The sequence below is a fragment of the Diadema setosum genome, chromosome 20, assembly GCF_964275005.1.
Source record: "Diadema setosum chromosome 20, eeDiaSeto1, whole genome shotgun sequence".
Lineage (NCBI taxonomy): Eukaryota > Metazoa > Echinodermata > Echinoidea > Diadematoida > Diadematidae > Diadema > Diadema setosum.
Genome location: NC_092704.1, coordinates 8,485,771 through 8,505,035, shown reverse-complemented (window position 1 = coordinate 8,505,035; position 19,265 = coordinate 8,485,771). Strand labels below are relative to the sequence as shown.

The window sequence follows — 19,265 nt, the reverse complement described above, 5'->3', positions numbered from 1 at the left end:
TAGTAGTTTCGAGGTTTAGTGGATAGCGGCTAGTCCTAAATACTGTATTTCGTTTGACTGTCCATGCTGTTATCATGCCACGGACGGGAATGATTATGCATGAACGAACACACACACGAGTGCTTCCGCTTGAGCCGAACGTCATGTGGTCATTGCACAACTTGCACAACACGTTAGTGCATGCGAGGACTGGTACCGTCATGTATTATCTCCACAGACGCTCGATCCAAGGGGCGCCAGGCCGCCAGGCTGGCCGGGCTGCGTGAATCACAATCGCTACTGACTATCAGCACACAGCCCAGTAAAAACAGCTAGTGCTCCGCACGGCATCTGGTCGGGCTAAATCGCTTTAAGTAGCAACATCCATTGTGCGAAGGAAGCATTCTGTAAATACTAGGATCATTGTTCCCCGTATTTTTCACCTCCCTGTTTGGGCTGTCGAGCTGAATGAGGCGCGTTGGAAACTCGGTCTTCAACATCAAAACGCACCAAGGCAATCATGAGGTCGTATGTCGTACGCCGTGCAAGAGTAGACGACTGTGAGGAGATAATGTCGTTGATCAGGGATTTTACCGTCTACGAGAAAGCCCCGCCACCGACACTCACGCTGAAAGGTAAAGTGAAATCAAGGATGTAGACCTGCAGGCTGATAAGTACCTCCTTCTATGGTGAAATTACTGATGCAGTTTAATGTATATAGATCAATCTTGGTGACTGTCATTCCTCACGTGTTCCTTCCAATGTTTACAAATGCATCATGTAATTCCAATGTTATTGGCGCTCGACTGAAGTAATGCACGTGTAAATGTACAGGTAGATAAGTACCTAGCTAGCTAGCTGGTACTGTTTCGTGCTGAGACACGTTATGAATATTTATTACATGCTGACCAGCTGGGAGGGACGAGTGTGATGAATATTCATCGGTGCAACCGTGTTCTCCAAACACACTTGATTCAGCCGAAGATTTCGATGATACATAGTAATTGTACATGTACATGAACGCATAATCATACACGGTAGATATACATGTATGTGTCCAAATATGATACATGTATTTCATTTTACATGTCGAATTGGGATCCATTCACTCGAAAATTTCTGTGAATATGTGATTCGTAGCCATGATTAATCAGTACTATAAAGATATAATACTATTTGTGGTGCAATGCTGGGCCGAGTTGAAGAAAACTGATTTTTATCAAATAAACTTTGAACTGCTTTTAGAATCAATTTAATGTTCTTTGATAATCATTTCATAAGTCAAGTCTAGGTACATGTATCTTGCAAAACAAGAAAAGAAGTTAAAATCCGAAGCTGATGTACACTATACTCCTTGCCGAATAGAAGGAATGCAAACTGCATCTTCAGCGCTCTAAGTATAACTGTAGGCCCCTGCATCACTTTTACATTTACGTTTACGTATCATTTAGTCTGTGATACTTTCTCGCATCTACAATGTAGCAAATGATCAGCTATATACCACAATGCATCTGTGATATAATTTCTATGACATCTATATACATGTACAATAATACAGAATTGATTCCGCCGGCTGAATTCAGTGCCAAATCATCACAGTTTTTCACCACAGAATATTATCTATAATATATCTAATATATGATATAATTATAATTATATGATATCAATATACATAACAGAATTGATTCTCGGCTGAATTCAGTGCCAAATCATCACGGTATTTCACCACAGAATACTATCTATTATCTTTTACATGTTTACATCTATGTGCAAGATTCTCTGCTAAATCGAGCGGATACTCTCCCTGTGTAGCACCAGATATATCTATGATATCTCTATACATCATAGACTTATTTTGTTCTCGACTTAGTCGAGCGCCAACTTATCTCACCGCTGCCTTGCACCTCAATTATTTATCATATCTTTTACGTGCTTATATTTATTATGCAATTGATTTTCGGCTGAATAAAGATATGTATTATAATTGATATTATGTCTATATATTGATATCCATTGTAGCATTGATTCCAGGAGATGTTTTCACTTAATATTGTTTAAAAGATGAATGTTCCTCGCACAATGACTTTAATTCAAAGTGCTTAACTTTTTTTATTTTGTTACTGCTATTATATAGAATAGCGAGAGAGAGAGAGACTGTTTAGGAACATGTTTCCGCATCGAGGAAAAAGAGCGATTTTGTTGTTGTTGTTGTTGTTGTTGTTGAGGCGAAAAGCAACACTTATTTGATAGCCATAGTTATCAATTAGCAATTAAAGATTTTCAATTAAATCTATGAAAATAATGTACACATTATTTACAAATCCGACACAGCAGAGTTAACTAAATTTATTCTGGTATCGTATCTACATTGTATGATTAAACGTGTAAATGTACAATAGCTACATAGTATATTGAGTTCAGGTACATTTTACAATGAACACGTTTAATAAAGGGCGTATCTCACCGGGCTTGAAACTAGTTCGCGACTCCAGATTTGACTAGTTGCAGAGACGTCTCCGCGACGTCTCCGAGACGTCTCCTGAAAATTGCAGAGTCTCCGATTAGTCGCAAGAAATTTAAACATGTCCGATTTTTCGCGAAGTCTCCGCGACGTCTCCGAGACGTCTCCATCAGTTGCGGAGACGTCGCGGAGACTAATCATATCCGCGACTGCTGAGACGTCTCCGCGATGTCTCCGCGATGTCTCAGAGACGTCTCAGAGACGTCGCCGAGACCTGCTGGAGACCAGAAAAACTGGTGAGAGGTCGCGGAGACGTCTCCGCGATTCTATTTGACGCTGTTTGACCTCCTTTAGAAACCACGTGACCCATCTACGTGCTGACATCCTGCCTAGATCAACTCAGGTGATCCTGCAACGGCTCCCTCATATTTGAAATTTTTGACACCTGCCATAACTCGTCTCAGAGACGTCTCCTTGGTGAGACCGCAAGCCATTTTTATGTTGGAGACGTCTCCGCGACTGCTGCGACTGATAAGTTGGAGACGTCGCGGAGATGTCTCCGTTGAAATCATCGGCTAAAGGCCCGGTCCCACTGGCCGACGGACACAAAGCGGACGAGCAAAATTTCGGGGATGGCTTCATCCGCTTTCATCCGCTCCAGAAATTGACAAAATTGGCGAAAATTGGCGGTAACAGAACGGAAATAGAACGGACGTGGGTAGTTTGTAGCGGGGATGTTAAACGGGTGTTCATCGGAAGCCTAGCGGATGAAAGCGGATGGAAGGGGATGGCAGCTCCGAAGGGGTTACCGGAGATAATTGCGAAACGGACGCATAGCAGAAAAAGCGGATGCAGAGTGGATGCAGAGCGGATGCAGAGCGGATGCAGAGGGGATACTTTCGAAATGCTTTATATACGAGATGCATACGCTTACATCCTTTCTATTAACGTGCTATTAACGATGTAAAGACGTTCCACGTACCATATCTTTCCTCCCTCTTTCCGTTTTTAGCTGCAGCGGATGTGAGTTGCGAGGATGCCCAGAGGATGCAGAGAGGATGCAGCGGACGTTTAAGGGATGCCGCACGGACATACAACGTTTGTTGCTCGTATGTCGCGGATTTACATCGTACACAGCGGAAAGTTCATTCGTTCTAAAAGTTTTAAGCAGCTTAAAACTTTGTGCGCGGATGAAATCACAGTGGACGGATGCTCGATGGATAGAGCGGATGAAACACGTATGCGATGGGTACACAGCGGATTCGTAGCGTTTTCCAACGGATGGCAAGATTTTTTTTTGTACGCTTTACATCCTCTTTGCATTCGTAAGTGCAGTGGGACCGGGCCTTAAAGAGTGTGCACATTCGCGCATGGGATGCGGGTTGCATACTATAAGGAATAATCATACTCATCTCATCCGGCATGAATCCTTATGAATATTCATACACGTCTCATCCATGCACCAACATGCTAGCATTGTTTGGGCACCTGTCCCGCTTCATCATGAATATTCATCAGGCAGTAAGAAAGTGCCCAACGCTGGATAGGTGCCATAAATGACATTGATGAATCTAAAAACGTATCACCGGGAAATGTAACAACCTCGAAAAATTGCATCAACGAGGAATGTAAAAACGTCTCGCCGGGAGATGAAAGAATGTTCAGTTTTGGCAGGAAATGTAAAAACGCTGCCGAGAAATGTAAAAATCATGTATTTAAACGGTATTATGTACCGATGGCCTATAATGAATATTCATGATGAAGCAGGATGGGTGCCACAACAGTGCTTACCATGATTATGGTGCAGTTAAGATGCAATGTGCCCTCTGACGTTGACTTCTGACTATAAAATCCTTGTTTTGTCTTGATGATAGGCCCTACTACTCTTTATGTATTCAGGCTAAGTGATTATTTCGATTTCTCCAAGGAAATATGATGATGATCGATACTGTTATCATTTTGATAATGAATCAAATAATACTACAGTAAACACATGTCAATCAATACTTGGTGAACACACACAAACAACATCTCTGTGTGTGCGTATAATTATACCTACATGCGTGTAATACGGCAAAACAGTGCAATTTCCGTCAGGGTGGAACGAAAAGAGGTATTGAAAATGTAGATCGTGTTAAGATAGTCTCTTCACAAAATGAGTGAATGAGGAAAATAATTTCATTCATTCATTCATTCATTCATTCATTCATTCATTCATTCATTCATTTTATTTCCACACGGTCACTTGTTTCATCCACAGGATGTTCTTCAACAATTCCGTGCATCTTAATTGAAAAAAAAAACAGTTACATCACGTAATACAAAAACATCATGATATTACAGAAAATCATACTGAAGAAGGGGAAGAAGAGTTAGAAGAAGAAGAAGAAGAAGAAGAAGAAGAAAACACTTGAGCTTACAGGCTACATATCACATTCTCTATTCCCCCTCCCCCCCCCCCCAACACAAATAACTCTACGCAAAATCTATACATGTTTGGACTTTTACATAAGAATAAACAAACCAATATACACAAAACACGTGACTCCATCACTGAAAACAGTCTTGTTAATCAAAGAAATATATATTCAATTTAATCTAGTGAAGGACATTTCTCTCAGATTCCTAGGCAATCGATTCCATTCTTTAATTCCTCGAAATTTAAACCTCCGTTTCTTAATATTGGTTCGTGGTTTAAATAATTCAGAACAATTATACACATTTCTTCAGCCATAATGATATTCTTTAAAAACAAAATGTTTTAAAAATTCTCCCGGTATCATATCATATGCAATCTTATACATCATATACAAAATTTGCTTATTTCTTCTATCAGAAAGATTTTCAATTTTCGCAATATCAAACAATCCTGTCTGGGAAAACTCCATTCCTTCTTCAATATAATCCCGAGAGCTCTATTTTGCAATTTCTGTAATTTATCCAGTCTTCCTTTCCCAGCATTTCCCCAAATAATGCTACAAAGTAATATACTCTGTATGATAGATTTGTAACTAACATGTAAATGCAGCTTGTTGAGTAACACAATATCTTATTCTCTTTAACAAATAAATATCTTTGGCTATCTTTTTCGCCAAATACTCAATATGTTTATCCCAGTCTAGATATTCATCTATGAAAACTCTCAGGTACTTACATTGAGTGACCCGGGAAATTGGAATATTTTGAATACTATACATCTGGAACTTTGACAGACTTCAGTCGTTTTTGTTTTGTGTTTAGTTCCGATCAAAAGAAATTCACATTTGTTAACATTAAGAGCTAATCTATTCCTTCTTAACCATTCATCGATCATCGACAAGTCTGCATTCAGCGTCTCAGTATTTGACTCAAGATCACTACTAGCATACTGAGTAATAAAGACAAATATCGTGAGCATACAACGAAAATTCTGCACTTGCGCAAACACAGTGATAAATCATTAATGTACACATAAAATAGCAAAAAGTGAAGGGCCTAGGATTGAACCCTGTGGTATTCCACACTGTATCTTTTGTTTAGAAGATTCAATTCCATTTACACATGTATATTGCATACGATTAGTAACGTAGCTACTGAACCATTTGATTTATAGTTCATCGACCCCAATGAGGCGCAGCTTACAAAGGATTTGGTGGTCAACTGTATCGAACGCATTAATTTGTAGGTCAAGGGTGACAACTCCGACATACTGGCCTTTGTCTAGACTGTCAGACCAGTCTTCCGTGACACTGAGTAGAGCTGTCGCGGTAGAATGCTTTGGTCGGAGCCCAAACTGAGAGCTACCTAAGATGGCGTTCTGATCGACGTAAGAGTATAGTTGATCGAATGCCAACTTTTCAACAATTTTAAAAGAGACAGAAAGAATTGATATTGGCCGATAATTATTCATATCGCTTTTATCGCCCGTCTTGTATCGGAATAACACGTGATTCTTTCCAATTCATAGGGGAAACGTCATTATAAGACGGTTGTAACACTGACAGGAAGAAGAATAAATGTAGGGCCTACTGCAGATTCAATTTTGAAAGAATTCAAAAACGAGAAATTATTATCCTCGATAGTAGATTTCACTAATGCAGTAAAATGGCATAGCAAATATTCTTTTCAAATGGGTGTTTCTTGATACAGATTTATAAAGTTGCGATATATATTCGCCCAGTCTCAAAGTGACCAGGATCACTGTTTCGTAATAAAAATGACGTGACCTCCGTCCTCCCCCATTTTTATAAAACTTTCTGTTGTATTTTGTGGACTCGCTCCTTTGAAAATATGGCCATCATGAAGTAATATATTGTAAAGTTTTGTGTGAGCATACATGTACATGTACACGGGGGCCCTCGTCATTCTAAAGTGTATTGTATCTCTGTCTCCTCCTTCTTCCTTCTTTCTCCCCTTAGTCTGCCCATTTGTCCGTGCAAGTTTGTTTGTCTGTCTGCTGAAATGAAGAGATCTTTTAACCCTCTTTTCTGCTTTATACTCCTGTTTAAACGAACAAAACAGATCTCCGCGAAGATTCTTTCGGTAGTAATGCGTGCCAAACGATCTACGTCGCGGAATACCTACCATCCGGGGACTCTGGGCAGGCGGACGCGCCGGAGGGAGCTGATAACCTAAAGAAGGAACTCGTTGGGTACGCATCTCTCAGCTATATGCACGCCACTTTCACCGGCCGAGCTGGATATCTTAACGCACTTTACCTGAAAGAAGGACACAGAGGTATGCTCTATCATGATAATTTTATGTTGGTCAAATGGTTTCTTTTAATTCCTAGTAGAGCAAGCAAAACGCAACACAAACTATTAAACAGAATTACACCCAAAAACATCAACAACAAGTAACTGTGGAGTGAAAGCTACAGCACCAACAAGCCAGTGTACACACCTGGGAAAAAAAGGGGGGAAATAAATTTATTTGGTCAACCCGTACTGTAACATACACGTATTCTTCTTTGCAAAACACATAGTGATATCGACAGGCCCATACGACTCCATAGTAACAGAAATTCGTTATTCCATAGTTTCTTTTTTCCGGAGGTTCAAAATGAAATAGAGGATCCGGGCGTGAGAATTCATGGAATTGGAGTCTCTGTGACACAAAGACACAATTAAAAATAGGGCCTATACATGTACGATCGATGCAGTCAAAAATATCCACCTCAATTGTCCCAACGGTCAGATAACACAATAACTCGTCACCGCCTCGTTCTGTGCAGCGGAATGGTGATGATGACGATAATGATAGGCCTAATAGTGTGGTCAATAAAGATCCGAACCAGTGTAGACATTAATATTATAATAATTATCGTAATCATTATGATATGCCGCTGCTGATCTGAAATGGTAGACTGAAAAGTATCCATTATGACATATTCAGGTTGATTAAATCAATCAACAAAAGCAAACAAACAAACAAACAAACAGAAAGTGTAGTGTCAAACAAACTCAACCGAGAACGTTCTATAACGATCAAACAGTATAATTATCTGAGAGTTGTGGATTCCTCTGCGACCGTCATGTTTTCATGAAATAGCTACGCATGCATTTGCCTCAACGACATCATGCAAATTAGGTTAGGCTATTGAGAAGAAAGGAGCAAATTTTGACACCTTGGTTGAATTGAAGTTATGATAAAATTACACTGAATTATGCATTTGATACATGTGCCAAGATGATAAATAATGTGACAATCCAGAATCGTCGATTTGATTAGGCCTGCATGGTCCACCGACGGGTAAAAAGGCGGGGCAAGCGAGAAACTGTGGCTATGAACGCCAGTGGACATCAAGACTAGGATACCCTGATTAGTCACACCTCATGCGAGAGGGCGCTCGTCGAAATGTAATTGCAGTGCCGTAACAGCTGCGGCGAGGTTCACTACCCTGCTGTGTATTCCGTGTGTAAAGTCCAAACATTCATGCGTGCTTAGTTAGACGGTATCTATTTCTTTTAAGTGCCATTCACGCAAAATTTTTGAATAGTTTGATAATAAGAGTGCCACCAGAATAGTATCAAAAACTTGATATGAGTGGGCAAAGAAAATAAGGTTACAAAATAAGTTTCGCAACAATAATGCAAGTGCGACATATCTCTTTCATTGACCTATGCCCCCACTAATATCCGGGTTTTGGGGGCATTATATTATTACAAAGAATTAATCGTACTAGTTGCATCAGGGAGTACCGTATAATGATTAAGCAATGATTGCTTTGGAGAGGAGGGCTTTAGAGGGGATTGAAATTTGCCCCCCCCCCCCCCCCCCCCCCCCCCCCGGCTCCGTCGTAATTTTGCGACTTCACCGGACAATGCCGGAACCGCGACACTTAAAGTTATGGTATCTTTACTTTTTTCTTTTAAGCCTTGCGCAAATTTTTTTACTAAATTTTTAAAGATCCGATCGAGGATTAGAAGGTAACATGATGATCAAGGGCTAAAGATAATCCAAAAATAGTGACTTTTCCATAAGTGTGTGTATTATGGAATAAACACGATACAATTTTTGGAAAAAAAAAACAATTTCATAATACAATTGTATATCAATAATTTTGCATCGTCTTTGTGGTTGTCATATCCAATGTCATTGTCAAGATATCACAAAACATAAAACAATATAATACAAAAGAAATTGAAACAAAAGAATATGATCCGGTACATAAGAAAATCAAACACGATACTGAAAATACTATACTTGATATACCGTATCAGAGCAATTACCCCCTTGCTAAATACTAGTTGGTGGTAAGGTTAGAGTAAAGATTAGGGTTAGGTTTAGGGCCAGGGGAAGGGTCCGGGGTTATTGCTCAGGGGGTAATTGCACTAGATCCGATATATTGCTAATAATATTCTCTGGTTTGTATTTTATACATCGCTCCATGCTGAAAAGGGGAGTCAATGAATCTTCAATAAACTGCTTAAGTTTTTACTTTTTTTTTTTCTCAAAAAAAAAAATGAATGAATGATCATACTTTGGTAATTAATATGCACATAATCTACATACATGTATATATACTTTTGATCGTTTTTTATATGAAAACATGACTGCGTCGCTAATACTTCCGTGTACCTCCGCGCAAAATTTCCGTGAATCGGACGATCGGTCTACGAGATCTTGGGATGGGGAGGGGGTCAAATTGACCACACCATCCTCTCGTGAAAATGTTGGTCTCAAATAGCCCAGTCAAAATAAGATTAATGTGAAAACCAATAGTAAAAATTGAGTGAGGTGATTGAGTTCATATCATTAGCAATGATTAGCATAGATGGTCTGAATCGATATCATTGTTTTTAAGAACATTACACAAAAAACAATATCAGCGAAACAACTCACACACATGCACACACACGCACGCACACACGGTTTATGTCCTCTGAATTCTACGTTTGCAGTAGAAACTGTGAGATATAGCACTTATTTCATAATCACGGAAATGGATCTCATTCCACGGACTTCCCTGTTCCAATGTTCCCATTTTTTTTTTTTTCAAATGAGACTAAAGGATATCTTTGAAATGACCTTTCACTCTCCTACATGTGACTCGTTTTGTTGTTGTTGCTGTTGTTGTTGCAGGCACACGTTTAGGGACGGCTCTGATGAAGGGAATAACAAAGGTGAGTTATGTGCTGGTGGTTAGCCTGTTCCCCCCCCCCCCCTCCTAGGACCCAGCTTGTTGTCCCTTCTGGCTTCTGGCTTCCATGTGTTGTGTTATATCCATATACACGGATTTAAAGGGATTGTATAGTTTTGGTTGAGACCTACTTTCTGGTTTCTAACATTTTTTGGTGAGATAATGAGACACCTCGTATGAAATATGAAAGAGCATGTAATTCTATGAGAATTCAACGTTTATTTGATGAAAATTGGTTTTGAAATGGCCGAGATATCCAAAAAAAGAGCGATTCTAATAAAGTGTGGAACCCACGCTTTATTATGATCTCTTTGTTTTACTTTGTTTTTGGATGTTTCAGTCATTCCAAACCCGTTTTTCATCAAATAAACTTTGAATTCCTCTTAAAATGGTATGCTCTGTACTATATCATAAGTGTTTTCTTGGTATCTCGCAAAAAGTTTTAAGCTCAATTCTCATCTCCACCAATACTGTACCATCCCTTTAAAGTACATATGAGGTACAGTAAGGTACTGTACATGTGACTGCGATATCATGATTATGTTGCATACACGTTCTGTACATAAGTTTATTTGTTTCCTTTTGTGTATCTGCATAATGGTATGTACGTGTATTAAAAAAAAAATGTGTGTTGGTTGTGTGTGTCTGTGTATGTGAGCATGTATAAGGTGAGTTTGCTTTATGATGCTTATACAATGTATGTGTGTGTTTGAGTACCAATATAGAAGAATGAAAATCATCTTATTTCAAATAATTGTTTGAAAGAAAACTTAGAGAAGACCAGTGTTATTATTCCGCGTAGGTCTCAATAATTTTCTGCGTGGATGAAAACACAACGAGGAAATAATTTACAGGTGAAACAAAACCCCACCATCAATGCTTCAAAATAGTTCCAAAATGTGAGTTAGGGATAGAAATAGCCAATGTAAGTATGGGAATCAGTATCTGATTAATGATGATAATCTTCTGTCGAAGATCGCTGTCTCTGATGTGCATTTTCGTTTGCTATTTTGTCTTCTAGTTGTTAATCGTTTCCATTGCGTTTTGTCCCGTACAGCCTTTTCTTCAGTAGTTGTTCTGTTGTCTAGTCTTGTTCCATGTTTGTTCGCGTCTGTTAGTCTTGTCTATCCCATTTTGTCCCGTACACCCTTTTCTCCAGCAGTTGTTGTGTTGTCTAGTCTTGTTCCATGTTGTTCACGTCTATGATAGTAAGTGCATTTATCTGTGAATCTAATTCTCAGTGGGCTTCCAGACTTCTTCCTCTTTTTTTTTTCTCCTTTTGTATTTATGATGCTTCAATCAATCTTTCCATTGATGTTATTATTCCAGAGGGGCCCACATTCTACAAGCTCTGTCTTTTTAGTGGGTCTCTCCATTTTTCGCACTTTAAGCAAAGTTCGTTTACATTGTACATTTTTTCGATACTTTTGTTTGTGTAGGTCACTTGTATCGAAAACATCCTCCTCATACTATTTGTACAAATTTGCAATACATAATGTTTGACTTAAAATTGAATTAAGGAGATATAACTATCTGTCCTCGAATAAACATAACTGAACACAGTTTAATCTAGCACATTCTTATTACATGTATAGTACACATTTTGATAAGTATTGTTGAATATACAAAATGTGTACTATACATGTAATAAGAATGTGTAGATTAAACTGTGTTCAGTTATGGTTTATTGAGGAAGATAGTGATATCTCCTTATATTTTAGGTTTTATTGCAAAATTTGTACATGGCAGGATGTTTTCCGATACAAGTGACCTACACATAACCATCAAATGTGATATCGCGAACATTTTTTAAATCACTGCTACCAATGGTAAACGAACGATTGCCCATTAAAGTACCTGTATGTATGTATGTAATATAGACTCTGTGTATGCAAAATAATGTATGTATTCATGGATTAAAACCATGAGTTGAGTTTGAGTTTATTTCATTTCACCACGGGTCACTCACTTCAGCCAATGGCTGTTCTTCTATGAGTCCGTGAAGTAAAAATCATACAATTACAAAATACAACATTTTATACATAGTATAGGAAACGTTAAAAAGAACAACAAAAAACAAACAAAAAAAAACAACAAAAACAAACAAACACACAAAACAAATCATACAGAATCATGCATATTACATGAAGAAAATGGGAATTAAGATACTGAAAAAAAAATAAGATACTGAAAAAAAAATGACGTGTCTTTATGGCTTCTAATATTATTTTGGTATCCTCCCCTCCCCCAAGGAATGTCTGTCGTGCGGCGGGAAACTGATGAATTGGGACGTCCTGGGCTGGCACGATGACACCAAGAGATTTTACTCCAAGATCGGCGCCACCAATCTGTCCGAGACCAGACAGTGGGAATACATGCAGCTTGAGGTAGACGCCTTCAAAAGATTCGCATCTGACACGGAGTTTCGCTGTCCGCCCGGAGTCAGCATCACCTTTAACACGGACTAATTCGGGTGCACGTCACGAGACCGACACCCACGAGTCATACAGCCTACGAGTTATACAGCCCGCGAATCGTACAGCCCATGAGTTCGACACTAAGCAAACAAGGCTCACGAGGCCCCGTGTTGTAGGCCTATGTGTCGAACTCGTGGGCTGTTTTTACGTAGTGTCATTGGCTTTTTACGTAGTGTCAGCTTGTTCAGCTCATGGGCTTGAACTCGTGGGCTGTAGGACTCTTGGGCTGTAGGACTCTTGGGCTGTATGATTCATGGGTGTCGGTCTTGTGGGATGACACCGATACCCATGCTGCACACCTATCATAGCTCTTATTCACCGTTACCTCCCGGACTTGTGATAACAAAGTTGTACTCTATATTACGTGAAATAGGTGGTATGTTGGAAAAACAAAAGGTGCAGTGCCGTCCTTGGTTCTTGGATATTACTGGTCGATTTAGTCCTGTTGTGTTTTTATGTCTTTGTTTGAGGTGTTTTGACCCATCGATGCTCAGAAATGATGAGAAAGTAAAATGCTCATTTAGAACGAAAGGAAACTGTAAAGTCTTATATCAAGTGTATCGTTATGTCAGATCACATTTTCTATGTTGCTATACTCTAGTGGAGAAAACCATCACCCATTTCACTCACTAGCACGTGTCTGTCTGAGCAGTGCATTGTGTTATACTATACACATTCACATAATGCATACTCAGACTAGACCGATATTTCGCTTTCAACAGTGAAATTTCCAACCCTTATCCCCTCAACAACAACAACAACAACAACAACAACAACAACAACAACAACAACAACAACAACAACAACAACAACAACAACGTTAATGTCGCTTGCAGAGTCGAGAAGGGAAAAAAGAACTAAAACTGAAATCGGTGTTTGTTTTCTTCTGCATAGCTATGAACTACAGTTCGTTTAAGTTAAATCATTGTATGTACATGGAAGCACACAGGTAACTGCGAATCCAAGGAGAATAGTGGACGCGTTAGTGTTCTATTATACGTAGTCTAGTTGTGCAATCTGCCATTTACATTTTTGGCTTCCCTCTTCACTTGCTTTCTTTTTCTTTTCTGTACCTACATACTGTATTTCATTACTGTTACATGTAAGTACACAAAGCCCATAGTAGGGTATATACTAACTGTCCATGTACCGTGTATCGGACACTGACGTTGTCGTAATAGGCCACTGATTTTATGATTAAGGATATTTGGAAACAAAACAGGTTTTCTTTTATTTGTCACATACAGTTTAGTTCAACTGAATGGCACATGCGCCCATCCATGTCATTGATCACTCGGCATTCGTCATTTTATTATTGTTTGTACAGGGCCCAGTTTCATAAAGCTGTTCGTAAAGTTACGAACAGCTTACGAGCGACTGGTGATCAGTTCTGATGTGCTATATTTATGCTATATTTATCAGAATTTCCATAATAATTCAGCACAAGAACTGATCACTTGCAGTCGCTCGTAAGTCGTTCGTAACTTTACGAACAGCTTTATGAAACACCCCCAGACGTCATAAATTCACAGCACATCCTGACGTTTTTTGAACACAGCTTTGAGCAAACCACCAAAGGAATGTTGTATACAATGTCCTTGGTGCACATGAAAATTATACAAACATGCTGACAAATCACTTTGGTCACGCTTCATTTCTAATAGTGATCTTTTTTTACCTCCGCCAAAGTGTCGCAAGAGGCATGATGTTTTTGGGTTGTTGTCCGTCCGTCCTTCCGTCTGTAATCAATAGCGAACTTTAGATCTGCGGCACGAACATACTGTTGGGCTTACGATGGTGTTTTGCACATGCACGAGGCAGCTGTTTTTCATCGTTCAACGTGGGAAGCTGTGTCGTCTGAGCGTTTGCGTCCCAGATCTAGAGCTCGGTAATTTTGTGGACAGCGTAACTTAAAAACCGTATGAGGTATCTTGATGAAACTTGACTATTTATCATTATGTATGAGTGGACACAGTTGTGCCTATCAACTTGTGGGTGCACATGCTAAAGGTCAAAGGTCAGGATCAAATTCTTCAAAATAAATTTCATTATTTCTCCCATATTCAATGCCAGCAGGTATTTTCTTGAAATTTAGTACATTGTACACGTATAAAACATGTAAACCAGAAAGATTGAGGCCATGGGGTCAAAGGTCAAAGGTCAAGTAAAATGCTAAAATCTCACCTTTTCTCCATACTAGTATCTCGGAAGTGACTCTACGTAGGTATCTTCATGAAACGTAGTAGATTATGCATTTATTGCCTCACAGTGACTCTCTTGGGAAGTTCAGTGCCATGGAGTCGAAGGTCAAGGACCAATGGTCAGGTTAAAATGCTAAGATTCTGCTATTAATGCTGAAATTACACTTTTTCTCGACACGTACTGCATTGAAGATTATTCAATGCGTAGACTTGAACAACGTAGGACCTACATGTATGTACATGCATTACTGCACAATTATTATTCTGTGAGGAAATACTTGGCCCATGGGGTCAAATAAGGATGAGTGAAAATGTTAAAATGTCACAATTTCCCTTATTTTGAAAATAGCTTTAAGTATTGTTTTGAAAATGGATGTTAACAGTTAGTGTTTATCTGAAGAATTGGAACCACGGGGTCAAAGGTGAAGTGAAAATGTTCAAGTTCCTGAATACTTGCTCTCTTAAAGAATCTAACCATCCTTCCAAATGAAACCTAGTTCCAAGGAAAGGATATGTATTGTATATTAATCAATGTCGTGAGCTAATTCTCCCCTTCAAATTATCATTGTGATAATATTTATTGTCGTTGATGCTGCATGTCTATTGCGAATATTATACATCGGGATAGTTAAAAAAAGTGATGATCTGGAAACCAGTTTATTTTTAAAAATTAGATGGTCTTTCTGTTAGAATTGTGCTTGGGAACCAGGGGTCGGTTTCATGAAAGTCTTATGAGAGACTTTTTGCTAGTAAGACACACGAGAGACTGTATGAAATGGATTTTACTTCTCTTTTGAAAGTCTCTCATAGCTACATGAGCGACTTTGGCCATTCTGAGATTTATGTGAAGACTTTTATGTGATAGCTTCATGAAACGGACCCTTGGTTTGTGGGATTTCAGAGTATAATGTATATGAAAGTCCAGTTCTCAAATTGCATATCAAAATACCTCTTGCATTCACATTTTCCAAAATCCTTCTAGACTATCATGTACAAGTGCATATTAGCACACTCTTGCCAGCTTTGTTTTTAATCTTATGAATCGTTAAGCGCCTCCGCAAGAAGTCAGGCAAATATACAAAATCAATGTAGTATTCAGAAATTAAAACCTCCAGATTAGGGATTTTATTGTTTTCAACTTGAATACACTGCAAACTGTATGTTCAGCGTGACTGATGATGCCTGACTATGTATGTACAAGAACGGAACTATACAGGAAAATAGAAATGCAAGCAATATGAAACCGTATTTCCGCTGACGAGTTATTGGCATTGTGCTGTTCCAATGATTTTGAAAGCAGACTGTTTGTCGATGCTACACTGCAAAAACATCAGTGTTAGATTTAACACCATTGGAGTTAAATCTAACACCGATCAAGTGTCAATAGCGGGCCACACCCACAGGTATAAAAAAAAATACAATGTATGTTGTGATGGTGTTGAAAAGTGTTCACCTGGCATTCGTGGTGTTGATTTGACACTGTAGCTGGTGATATTTTTTGACACTGCGCTGGTGTTCATTCAACAATGACACCGCATGGTGTTGATTTGATATTGCTGGTGTTGATGTCAATGGTATAACTGCCGCCCAGTGTCAATGGGAGACCACACCAACCGGTGTTACTGTGGTGTAAATGTGTTCACACGTGTTTTTTTTTTTTTAAGTACTTCATCGGAAAGTTCTTGATCGTCTTGTTGAAGTTCAAAATCAACAAGAAGAACAGTAACAAAGAAACTATTCAAAAAACAATTTCAGATTTCGAAGTGACACCCGGAGGTGTTAGTCTAACACCACAAATGAGCACCGGTGTTTCATAATATTTAAAACCTGACATTTTGCAGTGTAAGAAAACAATCAAACAAACACAACAGACGCGGAAACGTCAAATATTACAAAGTTTGTAAACATGCCAAGTCAAGGAAAAGCTATACTATTGCTCCGCTGTGCATATTTGCATAGTCAGGCATAATCAGTCAGTGTCAACAAAAATTTGTGAATTTTTTTTTTTTGAATTTGCACTAGAACAGTATAAAACATAGGAAAAGACTACAGAGTTTTGCGGAAATAACAGCAAAATTCATGCAGCTGGTGCCCAATATGCCTCTGCAATTGTCTGAAAAATTAGTCGGAGAAAAAGCTATTGCAAAACTGCTGTCAATTCCTTCCTAGAAAGCTCACCAAATCTTGAGATATATATACATATGTGTGTGTGTGTGTGTGTGTGTGTATGTGTGTGTGTGTGTGTGTGTGTGTCTTGGTGATGTTATTGATAATGGTAGAGTTAGTAACATGTGGAAAAGCGACATTTATCTCATATTCTGCCGTAATTACAACAACTTTCATATCTTGTTCCAAGTCGGACCGTCAAAGGGCTCAGTTTGACTTCTTACAATAGAATCCATGAGCATTTTGAAGGGAATCCTCGAGAAAAGAAAGAAAGATGACTATGCTTCGGGGACGAAGACTTGCGTGTAAATAAATGGGAGCCTCGATCGGGGACATGCGACCGGGATGTCACCGCCTGTTCTATTGTGATCTCATACTGCACATAATGTGGCTGTTTATTAGGGTTGGTTTATCTCTATTGCTTGAAAACAATTTTTATCTCATACAGGACCGACTTTGACAAAATCAACACCATTCAAAGTTCGTCTGGTGATATTCTATTGTTCTAAAATCCATCTTGAACGGATAGCTGTAGATGGGCGATTGACAACTGCAATGACGTGCACATATAATAAACGTGAGATATTTTTATCGAACAAACGGGGCAAAAATCACAAAAGCATTAACTCATACAAACTGAGACATGCACACCATTCAAATAGTTCTGAGATGTGAGCACCCTAAAACAAAACTGATAAACACACACACACACACACACACACACACACACACACACGCACACGCACACACACAGCACACACACACACACACACACACACAGCCCCTGATCACTTCGATGATATTATGCAAATAATTATCATGAGCACGTTATGCATGTAAAAGGAGAACTCGAATCCCTTAATCTACCCCGTTACGAAGATGCTGAATCAAAATCTGGATGATGCATCAACTCTCGACTCTGCATCCTTGCGGGGGTTAGAGATATTCAAAATGGTTGCCACAATCCGAAATTCCACTATATTTCCCTGTAAATGGTTAAAAATTGGAAACAAAAGTGAATGTCTTTCCACATTTCGAGAGTGCTCAATCCGAATCTGGATTATGCAGATATTGCTTCTTTAGGGGTTTTGAGATTCATGGTCGTCACCAGCTTTTTTCAATGGGGGTGCGTTTTGACCAAAGATAGTAGATACTAGATGCATGGCCGGCGCCACGTTTTTAAAAGTGGGGCAGTTTATATTTCTGATTCCACTTCCGGGTTTCATCAGCTAACAAGCAAGCAAGCAAAAAATGGGGGTGGGGTGGGGGTGGGGTGCGTTTGCACCTCCCCCCCCCCCCCCCGACGGCCATGAGATTTTGAAGATGGCCGAAAAAATGAAAAAGAAAAATCTCCTATCTTTCATTTCAAATAGTGAAAAATTGAACAGATTTGATGGTTTTGATCAATCTCGAGGGCGCTGGATCCAAATCTGAATTGATGAGGCAACTCTTGCATCCCTGTGGGTTTTGAGCCATCCAATTTGACCACAAAAATTGACATTTCAATACATCAGTATTTCCTTATACACAGTGAATAAATTCAATAATGAATATACCGTCTTACCCCATTTCGAGGGTGCTGAATCCGAATCTGCAACTCTTGCATCCTCGAATGTTTTGAAATATTCAAGACGACCGCCAAAATGGTCCCCAAAATGAATAAAATCTCAAAAAACCCTCAAGAATGGAAGTGTTACATCAGCTACATTCGGATTCAGCACCCTCAAAATAGGGCAAATCATCAATGTTCAATCTTTTTTTCACTATTTATAAGGAAATACTTAAATTGGATTCCAATTTTTGGCTGCCATATTGGATATCTCAAAACCCTCAGGGATGCAAGAGTTGTCTCAACCAGATTCGAATCCAGTCCCCTCGAAATAGAATAAAACCATTGATTCATTTCATTTTATTTTTGTCATTCATAAGGAAATACTTCTGTCAAAATTTTAGTTCTGAATATTTCAAAACCCTTAAAGATGCAAGAGTTGCATCAACCAAATTCTGATCTAGCTCTCTCGACACAGGAGAAACCATCAAATTTATTTGGATATTCATTTCATTTTTACCATTTATTAGGAAATACTTCTCTCAAAATTTCATTTTTGGCGGCCATTTGGATATCTCAAAAGCCTCAAGGATTTAAGAGTTGCATCTTCCAGATTCAGATTCAGCACCAGCAAATTAAGGTAAATTTATCATCTTTTCTCTCTTTTTTTTTAACCATTTTCAAGGAATTAATATATGGGCATTTCAGTTTTTGGCGGTTGTCTTGAATATCTCAAAACCCTCAAAGATGCAAGAGTTGCATCGTCCAGATTCAGCTTCATCACTCTCGCAATAGATTTACACGAGTCTCG

The 19,265-nt window shown here is 38.9% G+C and overlaps 1 protein-coding gene across 1 annotated transcript; it reads left to right on the top strand.

Moving 5' to 3' along the window:
- Positions 1-338: 338 nt before the first annotated feature.
- LOC140243821 (thialysine N-epsilon-acetyltransferase-like) lies at positions 339-13,291 on the top strand. The gene is made up of 4 exons (XM_072323489.1): positions 339-614; positions 6,941-7,156; positions 10,004-10,044; positions 12,314-13,291. Exons 1-4 carry the CDS (start codon positions 500-502, stop codon positions 12,527-12,529), a joined length of 588 nt encoding a protein of 195 aa, XP_072179590.1. The 5' UTR covers positions 339-499; the 3' UTR covers positions 12,530-13,291.
- The last annotated feature ends 5,974 nt before the right edge of the window (positions 13,292-19,265 follow it).

Excerpts from the sequence above, each read along its gene's own strand:
- LOC140243821 (XM_072323489.1), top strand. The coding sequence starts at position 500 with ATGAGGTCGTATGTCGTACGCCGTGCAAGAGTAGACGACTGTGAGGAG. Across the intron at positions 615-6,940 it reads ACCGACACTCACGCTGAAAG|ATCTCCGCGAAGATTCTTTC; the intron begins GTAAAGTGAAAT and ends CGAACAAAACAG. Across the intron at positions 10,045-12,313 it reads TGATGAAGGGAATAACAAAG|GAATGTCTGTCGTGCGGCGG; the intron begins GTGAGTTATGTG and ends CCCTCCCCCAAG.